The 14,064-nt window shown below is 40.9% G+C and overlaps 1 protein-coding gene across 4 annotated transcripts in view; it reads right to left on the bottom strand.

The window, feature by feature from the left end:
- The window catches only part of VGLL4 (vestigial like family member 4), a 108,092-nt gene that overhangs the window by 24,652 nt on the left and 69,376 nt on the right, over positions 1–14,064 (bottom strand). For all 4 annotated transcript variants that reach the window (XM_074602553.1, XM_074602554.1, XM_074602552.1 and 1 more), the window contains one exon: positions 1,693–1,882. In XM_074602553.1, coding sequence (XP_074458654.1) covers positions 1,693–1,882 — 190 coding nt within the window. The remainder of the gene's footprint in view (positions 1–1,692; positions 1,883–14,064) is intronic.

Genomic DNA, 14,064 nt, shown 5'->3' on the forward strand with positions numbered 1-14,064 from the left:
TCATTGGTGGTGGTGTCAGGAAAATGGGGAGTAAAAGTCCATTTGAATGTTTGTGAACTTTTCTGATATATCTGAAATATACAGAGTTATTTCAGATGTATCACAAAAGTTTGAGGTTTTGTAATATTCAGTTGAAAGCATATTTTCATACGGCCAGATCAAACTTACAAAAGAAAGCAGAAAAAAAGATGGCCTTGTGTATGCTATTTTGGATTATGATTCATGTGCGGTAGATGGTTTAACTGAAGTAGATTAAGTCCCATCATGTGAACGCTAGCCAGACAACCAGTGCTTTTTATTATAAGATGACGTACATTTCATATACAAGATCACAGAAAGAGTTAAAATGTACCCTACTGGAGAAGATCAGATAGCTTTAAAATATATCTAAGGGATCACATGAACTAACTGCCTGTATCTTTTAGTTTTGAACCTTGGTTGCACATGAGTCTGTTCAGACTTCATTATTTTTATGGCCTCCCCTGTATAAAGTGCTATAATGTACATAACTGCCAGCTGTGTTTTATTTCATCACTAGCAAATGAGGTTTTTTTAAAAAAAAAAATCACACCTTTTCCCACAAAGTTACATAATAATTTAAAAATGCCATAAATTTCTTCAGTTGTGTCATGTATGTAATGCCACAGAAATGCAGCACACGCTTCTTTCCAATACCAGCGTTCTCAGCTCCAAGGAAAGTCTGTAAACAGTTAAGTTTTCAGGAGAAAGAACGAGGTATGTTGTAAAGGACCAGTCTCTCCCTGCTTGTAAGCTTTTATTGTTTTGCATTACTTCAGTGCTGGATTCCTGATTTGTAACAAATTCCAAGACTGCAGACTACAGGCCCAGGCTCTGACTAACACTGTGGTGATTTATTTGAGGATAAATACCTCTGTCCACATCTTATGACCGAACACAACAGTCCACAGCAGCGTGGAATGCGGGGAATGCGGCGGCTGCGGGAGCTGAGGCAGCAGGGAAAGGCGCGCAGCTATCAGCCTGCCCTGGGCTGCTGAACCGCTCCCATCGCTTCCTCCAGTCAAGAATGAAAGGAATTCCCTAAGCCTGTGCTTCATGCCAACCAGCCTTGCCTTCCCAGGAATGAGAACGCAGCAAGAATGGCATTTGACGATTACCCAACACATGCACCTAACTCATCAACACCTTACCTGGGCGAAAAATTCCACATCTGACTGTCAGAGCTGCGGTGCGAGCCTTTAAGTCATGTTTAGCAACAACTGCAGCTTGCCCAGTTGTCAAGGCAGACTAGGAGCAGCTGGCTCACAATCTCCCGGCCTCAGAAAAACGCCAAGCACTTCTGTTTCCCCTCCTCCTGCTTCCCCACCCCCATCGTCAGGGAGTACAGAGCCCTCAGAATCAGGGGAAGTGAAAGGAGCAGATGACGCAGAACAAAGGAACAATACTTGAGGAATTGCAAGGTGAATACGTGTGTTTTACTATAAATAGCTAAAGTTGGGCTAATTCCTGTTACTTCATGCTGTATGAAAATAAAAGAAAATCAGAAGTCACCCATCTAATCACACCAGGCTTTGTGCAGATCTTCCATACAAACTGGAACAAAGGAAAAATCTAGCACAAAGTTTTAGACACAGTCTGATTTTAGCACACACAAAAATGAAGAGGACAGAAGTAAATTCTACGAACCAGAGGTAATAAAAGCAAGACACTTACAGATGGGGATTGAACATTCGACTCATTTTAGAAACGTGGTCGTTTTCACAGTCTAGCTCATCATCCCCTTGGTCCATGCTGAGCTTCCTCTTGTTGGGACTGATGGGAGGAGGGCCTGTGCGATGGTTGGTGAGAGCAGAGGAGACTGGGAGAGACTGCATCCTGGGCTCGCCTCTTAGAGCTGCTTCACCTGCAGGAAGACGAGAAGTGAGAATGAACACGACAGGGAAAAGGGGTAAAAGAGAGCATGCTCTTTGAAAACGTTCTTGCAAACAGATGTCAGGTCTACATAGGTACCTTTAACATGGCTGTAAGATAAATGAGGCATCATAAAGCATAATTGAGCGCTTTATGCTGGAATAAACAGTTGAAATAAGGTAAAATGAGAGGGGTCGACTCACCCCAGATGATCTGAAAGGTTGAGCTAAACACATCTTTCCAACAACGTTTTTATTCAGAAGCATTCCTTCTTACAAGCTGCCATTCCAACACTGAACTCTCATTACCTCATTCTGCAAAGCATGACTATTCGCAATGAAATACGCTTTGTTCCTTTTCTTATGGTTGTGGTTATAAATTCCAGGGCTGCAGTTCACATTTATGCCAAATATTCAAGATGTAAAACTGAATAAGCGTTCAAATTCTCAAATGATTCCTTTTATAAAAAGCTGTCCAAAACAAGCTTGTCTAGTATATAACTATGCAAGGTAAAAATTGGGGAAAAAATTGGAACTTGCTGATGCAAGTTTTAAGTTTGACCTTAGATGTCCTTCTCTATACATTTAAACTATGTTTGGAGCAATGAACAAAAAAGCACAATTCTTCAGCACAAGAATCACAAAATTTCAGTTTTAAGAATGCTGATTTTCAACTCAGCAGACCGGTGGTAGAGTATTGAGTAGATTATAAATTTTATATAATCTGACACTTATCAGAAAACGCCATTCACAGCATGTGGGAGCTGTGTATAAATAAATCCAGAAGTGATACAATTAGCTTGCGCATAAACACATTCACATACTGTTACTAAGCACGCATTAAAGGGTGACCACAGGACTTTTCCCATTTCAATTAAATGTCTCGCTAAATGTATAGCCCAAAGCACAGCGCTGCATTTCACCAGCAGTTATGGACTTTACTGGAACTCACATCCTAACAGCCACAGGTCATATTTAGACCTCATAGGAATTTAAAGATGTTAAAAAATGCTTCTGGGGCTTCATAAGGGGCTTGGAGCGGAGCTAAATTAACCAGGGTCACCTATTCTGGTAATATGCCTGAAATAGCCGCTTTTGCTAGAGTTTAAAATTTGTATTTTTCCTACACTGCCAGAAGCATTTTGTTTTCTACATGCCCATAATTTCCAGAACTAAAATTAGGATAAAGTTAACTCCATCTACAGCCCTGAGGTGCCTGACAATGGAAATCTTTGTATGCCACCACACATTTCCACATCATCGCCAAGGCAGATGATTTATAAAATGTTGCCTTAATTCCACACACAACAAATACGATTTTGTTGGAAAAAGAACGAGTGAGGAGAAAACCTCCTGAATGTTTACCAGTAAAAATAAGCATTTTGCCAATTTAGTCAGCATAATATAAACTAGCAAACATACACTGACCTATAATACACCACAAGTCATGATTTCTATTAAAGACTCTGGCACCGAATCTAAATAGGAACTTTCCATCTCAGCTCTAAATAGTAAAAACTGTGCTCTACTGCAAATGCTCTAAGACAGACACCCAGACCCTCTCCTGTTCGAAATGACTGAAGTGTTAATTGGGAAGCCCTCCACAACCACTCAGGTGTCGCAAGAGCTTTTACCAAAAAGACCTCTCATATGAAACAATCTTCATATCAGTAAAATTGCTGCACTTTTTTCTTCAGCCTTTATATTATGCTAGTAGAAACCTCCACCTACACTGTGTTCGTCTTCTAAACTTTAGAAGTAAACCACATCATACCAGTTTCTCTTAGCGAGGAATCTCCCTCACTTTGAAAAAAATAAGTTAATACCAATGTCAAAAGACAAAACTTTCATCAACTAAGGTTTGTGATACTTTCATCCCACCCATATGCAATCACTCTTCTCTCTGCAGTATCTCAGGTCACTTCTGAAGACTCAAACACAAAATTCCATTACAGCAATTACAAATTCCGTGTAGGCACCTAACTCCTACTGACTTCTCAACAACCCCGGAGAGGAACATGGGCCATTTAAATATCCATGTAAAGCTGACTATGGTGTTTGCAAAAGACTAATCTCTAGACAGTGTCCAATTTGGCAAGTTAGAAACCTTTCCTTTCCCCCAAACAGTGACAAGGAGCCAGATACTATACAATTACTTCAATGGGTTTTTCTTTAAAAAAAATTATAAAAATGCATCTTATTATATGTATGGTAACAAAAGCATTTACAGATTAACATCCAGATTGAGTAAAAAATCTGGTAAAAAGGCTATTGCTATCATATGTTGGAATTAAAGAAACCTATTTTAAAGAAATTTAGCAAAGAAAGGAATGGCTTCTAATTAAAGCCTGTTGAATTTGGTAATGCATTTTCCTAATTTTAAAGTAATGTGGTAATTAACGCAGGGGACACTGAGGCCATCAGATAAAATACTAGTACTGTCCAGTGTATCTGCAGCACCACAGGGCCATTTGGCCAAAAATTAATCAAATTAACAACATTTGAATGAGGTGGCAGCGGTGAGCAGGTAGGAGCAGCAGAAGGAGCTCTTACACCCTCAGTCTCTTCCAGGACAGGCTGGAAGGCACTGAGCACCTCCTCAGGAGAAGACACTGGTGGCCGGTGCTCAGCATCTTGTACAGCCCACCCTGCAGACGCAAGGCAAGCAGAGAACAGCAGCAAACAAAAGAGTCCAGATAACAGGGTAAAAGAAAGAGGAAAAATACCCCTTCGTTGTTTACAGGGACGCATTGCATATTCATATACTGTATTTGTACTGCACCAGGATCTCTCATGTGGTCTGCAAGTTTGATTAGGGGTAAAACTGCTTTTTATTTAAATAGAAAGGCGACTTCTTTCCCCACTGCTTTCCTCCTTACCAAACTGGAATTTAAACCAGAGAGGGAGAAACCACAGCAGAGCCTACCACACAAAATGCTGTTTTACTGACTACATTTGTCTCCCCCAACTGACCACACTCCATGGTAACCAGACTCGCATCACACAGCTGGCAAGACAACACTCTGATAAAACAACTGTGTTTTATAAAATTCCCCAAGTCTAAACTCCAGTCTTCAAAATTCATTACTGTGACGGCTTGTGTCTGCGCTGCAACTGAAAGCAGAGATAGCAAACACATTTATTGTGCCTCTCATAATACTTCTCTTTGTTTCAGTAAGCAGCTGGTGTAAGGCACTCCAGATCTGCTGCTTTCAGATAGTTCTACTTACAGCTATTCATACCAGTCTCTTCCCCCACCCCCCCTCTTTTTTCTTTTTTTATTAAAACTGTTCGGCAACATGATAAAGCACAGACAAGCTAAACAGAGATAACGACGTGACGTAGTGTCTGCCTATATAGCAGTACTGCAGTAGTGCACTCAGTTGACAGAAGCCCATGCAGTCAGCAAGAATGTTCTTTATTTTAACCACTTACGAGCCGAAACTGAAAGTGATTCAAATTAACACATGCAAACGAAGTGTTTGTAAAACCAGCGTGTCTCTTTTCAGACATATTCACCACAGGGACAGTTCTCTGTAAACACTGGATCTTCAGCACTGTTTGCGTTTCTCTTGCAGTTCAGTATCTGCGTCCCTACTGCAATGTCCATGCAATACAAACATCACAACAGCAAAAGTTATGTTTTTACAAGTGTGGATTTGATAGCAAGACACCAGAGAAGTCTTAAAATACGTCTGAGAACTCCAGGAGTTACCAAAGACTGGAAAAAAAAACATACACTCTTTTGGCAGCTAGCTTCCTTCCTCTCTGACCTAGCAACTCAGTGTGGGCTGCACTGAGACATGGCTACCATATCCCATTCCCCCTCCCAATTCCCTCTCTCCCGCTGGCTACTACTAATGCATAAAATCTGAGCATTAATTACAATTCAGAAGTGAAAGGCTTAGTCTTTCCAACTGAAGACTGACATGATATAGACCTTAAGACATATTGAAATAAAACTCCTTGAAAGAAAATTCCACCACTGTCCTTGCCCGTTTTACTTTTCTGTTCTGCATCTGATAAATGGGCTTGTCCACAAGAGTAAATTCCTGACACTTTTATTCACTTTGGGGAAGGGGGGGGGAAAAAAAAAATAAAAAAAAATCAATCAATCATTGGTTGTGGTGTCTGTCACAGGGTCCTTACCCTTTAAGGTCTTGGACTGAATTACCATGACCTCAGGCCGTTTTATTAATTAATAAAATCATGGGCACAAGTGTTTAACAGACTTTAATTAACATGCATTACACCTTTAATTACCTTTTCCGATACCTCCACACAGATAAACTCTCATTAGTAAAAGGAGCTGTCTCATGTTCTTAGGGACAGACATTTCCAGGAATCAATAGGGCGGTTTTCTCTACTCATCCAAGATCAAAATTTAGCCCTCATGACATACAAAACATTTCTGCTGAAAAGCCAAGACATTCACAAAAGCTATATATATGTGAAAAGGATACTATAAAATGAAATTTGTTTTATTTTCTATTCCTATATTCTAACAATCATGAGATTAAATTGCAAATAGATTGGAATGAATAAACTATTGCATGTGTTCTTCCACCATCTCAAAAACAGAAGTCAGTCTGTGCCAACATAAATTGGGATAAATGGCATAAAAATTCCAATTCATGGACAAAAATCACATGATTTGAGGTACCAAATACCAAGCAGGGAAGTCACTGCAAGTTACTCAATTCAACAAGTCATCAAAACAAGTTATCAAAACAAAAGAATGACAATAGAGTGCCGCAGAATTAATCTGCAGATGTTGTCAGCTGCCTAGTTTGGGTATTACTTCACAGCATACTATACAGCGTAAGAGGACTGATATCCTTGAAATTGTGAAATTCCCCAGAAATTAAATATGTGTAAAGTAGTTACGCTACAGAAAATCTTCAAAGTATGTAATTTAAGGCAGATTTACTTCACTTGCTTGACCAAAGAAAATTAATTAATCCATTCAGACTCCTCAGTAGTAAACCTTTGGTTCATGAAAAAACATATCCTAAGAGGCACTCACAAATTGTATTCATTTATATAATTGCTGAGTATTTCTATAACCCCCCCAATTCAAACAAACAAAAAAATCCCTTACGTAAAAACACAGTTTTGCACCACTACCTTATTTCTGGCCTGCAGTTTCTATAAAAGACATGATTTAAGCTGAGCTTAAATAAATTCTCGCTCTGGGAAGTAGTCTGCCAAACTCTGTAAACAAAGTCACGGTAGTCTGCATTTCCTTTGTAGTATATAAAACAGGCCTACCTGGAGAGCGTAATAAAACAGCAAACTACAGGAACAACAAAAAATTAAGTATTAATGAGAACAGCCTAATCATAAAATGCTGCTATGAAATTAGATCTTGGAAATATTATTTTTTATTATAATTGATAGATTTCTTTTAGCAGCCAACTTACCAATTCACTTATCTGACACATATTTTACTGACCGCCTTGTAATATGACAAAAAGCTAATTTAGTAGAAACATACACATGTAAAGAAAAATTGGCAAAAAACTGCTCTCATCCGTTTACAAAACATATGAAAAGCACTTACTCCTGGAGCCAAGCTCTGGCTACCACTGTGCAGAGATATGTATGCCAGAAAACCCACGGCCAAAAACAAAATACAGTGATTAAATCGACTGTTCTGTTCTGGCTCCTCCATCTGACCACGCTTGCCAACGAGGGACACATGATGCTTGACATGGCAAGCAAGAACATAAAATAGTGACCTCTGCATTCAATCATCTCCACCCACTTTTTCCTCCTCTTTCGTTCAAAAGCCTGCACAAAGAAAGGAGCATGAATTTAGGTACAGTACAGTAACATCGCTTGCAGAGTGCAGACATGCTTGCTTGAGGATCCTTTCAAAAAACACATATTGTTAATCAGAGCCAAGTAGAACATGTTAAAGCAGATTTCACATTAGTAAGTCTTGAAAATGCTGTGTTATATACAGAAGACTAAATTGCAAGAGGCAGAAAATGGCAAAATTGCCTCCCCAAACCTAACTGTAACTGTATTTGCTCCTTTGAATGTACTGTGAAAAACTGACTACATCATCTTATATTCTCTTATCATACTGTAAAAGCACAGCTGTATGAAATAGCATACGTATACTCTCTGTACATAAATTGACTTACATGGGTAACTCTTTCAGTTCTACAATACTTCATAAACACAAGAGAAGTAAAAAGTCTCTGCTGGACACTTAAACTAGGATTGAAAGAAATTCTCTTCACTCTGCTAACCAGGTACCAACTGAAAGAGTCTCCTTTAAATACAATTTTGGTGTTGAGTTTAAAAAGAAAAAAAACAAACTGTCAAAAAGTGTCTTGGTAAGTAGGCAAGAAATTGATGGCATGGAAAGAAGGGCAGCAGGTATGTCAGGAAGGAAGCAGGATGGAGTACATTTTAATGCTCCAGTCTGGCAGAGCTCCTTAATATTTCCTCTATCAGATTTCAGTTTTCACACCTCAGCAGTTGTGACTGTAGGGCTGCATTCAGTTCCAACCCAACACTGATCTCGGGCTTAGGTCTAATTGTAGAGCTATAAGACTACTTCATATATTTGCAGATCTCCCTTTAAGGTAATGTCCCATTTAGCTAACTCTTGCAGCACCTGGCTGAACCTAAAAAACGGTCCTTTCTTCTGCTTTAAGTTCCTGTACTTATGTAAACTATGGCTAGAAAAAGATTCCAATTATCTGGCAGACAAGATTTAAATGCAATCAATGCTAAACTACGCTAATCTCCAGAGAAATATGACCAAGGACGTCATCAATGTCAAAAAGGGACGTCCCCCAGGTCAAGACTGAGGATGGGTTTGTTGCTGGGGAAGCAAGGTTGCTGCCAAAGAGCACTCTTTTCTGAGCCTTTTTGCCAGCTCTCCCAGGAAAAACCTACATCAAACATTTAAAGTCAGTTAAGAGGGACTAAAACTTAAGCCAAGTTATCATTTTATGTTTGCTCAATGCATTAGAGGCTCCTACAAAAGAAAGGCAAGCTAAGCTGAGCCACCAAGTCCAGAAAGCAGCACCTGCCTTAATACGGGGCTGTCCCGGAGCACCCACCCTGCCCAGTCATACGGGCTTCGGTGGGCAGCAACATCTACACTCGCTACAGAACACCTACAGAGATGCACCAACAGCCCTGTGCTAGATACTTCAAAACTGACACTGCCACCTTGCTGAATAAGCTGACAAAGATACAGCTGCTAAACTCAGCCTAACTGTGCAGCCTGTGCGGAAAGCTACAGACTGCTCTTGTTTGGTGCAGAACAGCGTGACCCAACACGGGCATCCCAAACAAGGGGGGGATAAAAGAGAAAGGAAGACAAAGGGAGAAGCATAATTTACATTTTCTGCAGAAAACAGTCCATTTCACCTTCTTGTATTTGCTTAGAAAACATGACATTAGTATTTACTGGTCAGCAAGAGACACATGATCCATTTAATTCCCCAGCAAAAGTTACTGCATCGTAAGTACTGTTAGTAGTTCTGGTGTATCCCTACACCGTACTCCATGTATACTAATACTGAAATTTAGTAATTTAAGTTTCTCCTGTGCTAGGTAATGTGTTCTCCTCCGTGCAGTTGAAATCTATAAAGACTGCAGGTGAGCGTCTGTGGGCCGGACCCAGGAAGAGAGGTGAAGTCCCACCAGCCTTGGTGCGTCGAGGTAAGACACTCAGTTTCACCTGGGGGCCGGGCTGGAATGCTTACGGGGCACATACACTGGAGAGAGCAGGAAACGAAGACCAAGTGGGTTACAGTAATCCCTAATACAGAACATAATTCCAGAATTTGTAATTAAGATTACCACCACGCAAAGTTTAAATAATAAACGTATCATCAGAATTCAGCTTCCTTTAGTTTATTTGCAAAACTACTACACAGCATTCTCTCACATTTCTGATAAGCAGATTTTAAAAATTGCCAGATACAAAGATTTACTTTTATCAGTGCGTTAATGTGATTTTATTAAAAATGTAAAAACACTATAAAAAAAAAAAACTGTGAATGAAATACAGCTGTAAGTCAACATGTTGAAGACGTTGCTTTCCAAAACGAGGGTGCTTTCCAGAACTAGGTGTTCTTTCTTTTGTCACCCGGCTAAATGACTTACTGTGCTACATAAAAGATGGGAAAGCTGAGCTGATCAAAGACTAGCCTGTCTTGTAGCAGAAACAATCAAAGCTAGAAGACCTGCCATCTATTTCAAAAGCAAATCAAAGTCACAGCAAGGTCACAATAGAAAAAAACGTTAGTCCGGGTGCTGAAGCAGTATTTCAGCATACCAAACGACACCTTCGAATTATGTATTTTCATGAAATGGCAAAGAGAGACAGATAGGAAATTTAATTTGTGAAAACTCAAATTTGAATAACTCCTCCTAAGTAGACAGAAATCATTTGCTGCCCTCCCTCTGGTGTTTTTAGCTACTATTTCTGTTAGTGGAGAGCAATGTAGGTACTCGGGTCGGAAACAGCACCTTCTGCTCCAACGGCTGGTATTTCACGGATGTGATTCTGCGACAGAAATTAAACTCTAGACTCCTGCACTGGGTAATCAATGCCCCTGGTGGGTATGAGCACAGGCAGTATGTTCTATGGCAACCCTGCTTAAAACATTAATTTTGAGATGTTTACTTGTAACGTGGTCAGATTAAAATTAAATCCAATAAATTGTGGGCTGTTTCTTTCAATAAGAATTTGAAGCAAAAGGTGCTATGCAAAGGTAAAAAAATATATTCCGCTTATTTAAATTGGAGCCTATTTTAGATATACTGCAAGGTTTTATTGTAGTTTACCATAAACATACTCCGAACATCTTTTCTCACTTTATTCTCCTTTGCTACATGTGGAAAAATTCAGAGAATCAATAAAAATGACCTTTCTAAAAGAGATTCAAAACCTGATATTGCACTTTTCAAGCAATGTTTCTTTTACTTCCATTTTATTTTTCCCCAAATTTCCTGCCTGGAAGGTAGAATGCCCCCAAGAGAGGATATAAATGCTGTATTTTAAGAATAAAAACACAAGAGCAAATACATTCGAAATGTTAGTAAGAGATACGCACACATGGGTGGCTCCCTTCGGAGCGGATCTGGAAAAAAGGAAGGTTGCTGTTTAGACCACTGTACTGTGTGCGTGTCCTGCAAAGCTTAGTGCTAACTTTCCTGATCGGATTCCTATTAGTAGCATACAGATGACCTCAAATGGCAAGTCCAAAAAAAAAAAAAAAAAAGCGCCACAAAAAGCAAAGAAGCCTTGGCCACTGCATTTTCCCCATATGGCATGTGGGCAAGCAGTTAACTAGCCGAAGCTGCTGGCAAGCCTTAATCATCATATCCACATGGACACACAACTAGGAGCTGCTGCTGCTGCCTTCATAGTCACCAACAGGATAATCTCTTCCGAAACTGAGGTGAAATGGGCAAATTATATTTGGCCTAATGAACACAGGAAAAACTTCAATTTCAGTTTTGGTTTTCTGGTACCTGATTGCAGCTTGTCTGAAATGGCCTCGTGTATTTAACGAACACAGAGCCCCTTCAACCAAGCTGGAGAGAATACTGAAGACTTTCATCCACAAAGCGTCAGAACAATTCCAACCCATCTCCCACAAAGAATCCATTGTAAAGAACAAAATCCCTTTGTCCTTCAAAATAGGCTCCAAAATCCCTTCTACAGCGGGAAAGCAAGACAGCAATGACAACTGCGCGGGGCAGTCATGAATCCAACGGCAAACTACGTGAGCCATTCAGATGAAAACAAGATAGCCTTTTGATCATGTTATTTACATAGAAAATGAGGAGGATGCATCAGCTTGCCAATTCCTTATGTGCAGGGTTTTACTGTAACTGATGGCAGTAGGCTGAGATATGACCCAGCCAGTGCCTCAGGCAGCAGAAGAGAATGAATTCAAGCTCATCATAAGCGCTACAAGGTTGAGTATTACAGACCCTTCAACCCACTGGCTTTGTATTATTCCGAGACACAATCCAATAGTCTTCTTCAGCTGTTGCTCACATGTGCTGTTTTAATAACCAAAAACAAAGCAGCTCTGTGGAAAGAGACCTGGGAGTCCTGGTGGACAACAGGATGACCATGAGCCAGCAATGTGCCCTTGTGGCCAAGAAGGCCAATGGCATCCTGGAGTGCATCGAGAAGAGTGTGGCCAGCAGGTGGAGGGAGGTCATCCTCCCCCTCTGCTCTGCCCTGGGGAGGCCACATCTGGAGTCTGTGTCCAGCTCTGGGCTCCCCGGTTCAAGAGGGACAGGGAACTGCTGGAGAGGGGACAGCAAAGGGCTACCAAGATGCTGAGGGAACTGGAACACCTCTCTGATGAAGAAAGGCTGAGGGATTTGGGTCTCTTCAGTCTGTAAAAAAGATGACTGAGGGGGATCTTATCAAGGCTTAAAGGGTGGGTGGCAGGAGGATGGGGCCAGGCTCTTTTCAGTGGTGCCCAGGGACAGGACAAGGGGTAACGGGCGCAAACTTGACCATAGGAAGTTCCACCTGAACATGAGGAGGAACTTCTTTACCCTGAGGGTGGCAGAGCCCTGGCACAGGCTGCCCAGAGAGGTGGTGGAGTCTCCATCTCTGGAGACATTCCAAACCCGCCTGGACGCGTTCCTGTGCCACCTGCTCTGGGTGACCCTGCTCTGGCAGGGGGTTGGACTAGATGATCTCCAGAGGTCCCTTCCAACACTACCATTCTGTGATTCTATGATTCTGTGAACTTGCGAAAGCTTCACCTTCTAGAAAAGCCCAGAGAACAGTATGGCTCATGAGATGGAGACGAAAGGATGCCATAGAATTTCTCCAGGGTGCTGGTATGAAGAAACATACATAAAAAAAATCAAAAATATTACCATTGCTCCTGAAAGGATTGCCTCCAAAACAAACAGACCAACAGGCACGCACCACCACTAAGGAAAAGGTAAAATTAATTTTGCTCCCCTGACACAGCGATTTCTAATCTTGGGTTCATGAAATGTAACTAAGACAAGTAATTTTATTGGGAGAAAAAAAAAAACTTGCTATGAAGAGATCCACAGAAAAAATTTAGGTAACTACAGAGCACAAGAGCTTGAAAACCGTTGTTCCACTAGAAGATTCATTTGTGAAAAATCTGGTACCAGAGAACATTATTATTTCCTCCTCAAAAGGACTGAAGATACTGGATCCGAATGAACGCTCCTACCCGCACCAGCAGTCAGCACTACCAGAGGGTGACTGGGGTTGACAGAGGCTGTCAGATTCAGAGAGATAAAAGGGCAGACAACCCTATGGTGCCAAGGAATAGATGGGAGCACTCTCTAAATCATAGCTGGACTGTTTATTTCACAAGAAGGAGGGTGGTTTATGGGGCCAAGTTACAGGGTCACTTAAAATAAATGTTCTCTCCAAGGGGAAGCTAAGGCAGGAAAGACAGAGGCAGGGATTGTGTTTGCTACCAAGAAATTACAGGCTGCCTGTACAGGCTTTCTCACAGTTTTCTGGGTGCTGAGGGCAGGTGTTCCAGAACTCTTGGAAAAGTAAGGAACAAGCAGAAATTCAGATTTTTGAAGTTACCTTGACAGTCATGGGATTGCAATGGGTGAGCAGTACCAAAGTTACACTCTACTTCTCAAAGACCTTTAATTAGGGCTTTGTCTCCCTCCCCCTCTACCTGCTAGTCTTCAGCTGAATTGCCCTTTTGATTAACTTAACTCCAGGCTCCTTGTTTATTTATTTCAAAGTTGCAGAAGCAATTAATTCCTGACAAAACACAGAGAAGAGAGGGAAGAACAGATGCGTTGATAAAACCAAGGTAGCAAAAAATGTCAGTTGTCTGTCTGTGTCCCACCATTCAGATGATACTAGCGCCACAGGATCCAGAAATTAAGTGTCTCTCTACACTACTATGATATCACTCCCCAATTATCTGTTAAATCCTTCCCCGTTTTACTTGGATGGTGTACCATCCCACACATTTCTGGAGATCTCTACTCTCCATCACACATTAAAGGTGTTCCATCCCATAATTAAGCAGGCGCTCTATTAAATACCGCTGTGAATTTTTTAATGGAACCAAACAGTCACTTCAGGAGCAGTGAGACACTGCATTAATTAAAAAGGTTTGGAAGCATTGCTTCGGGTCATAAATGGGTTATCAGC

Source organism: Larus michahellis, chromosome 10 (genome assembly GCF_964199755.1).
Source record: "Larus michahellis chromosome 10, bLarMic1.1, whole genome shotgun sequence".
Taxonomy (NCBI): domain Eukaryota; kingdom Metazoa; phylum Chordata; class Aves; order Charadriiformes; family Laridae; genus Larus; species Larus michahellis.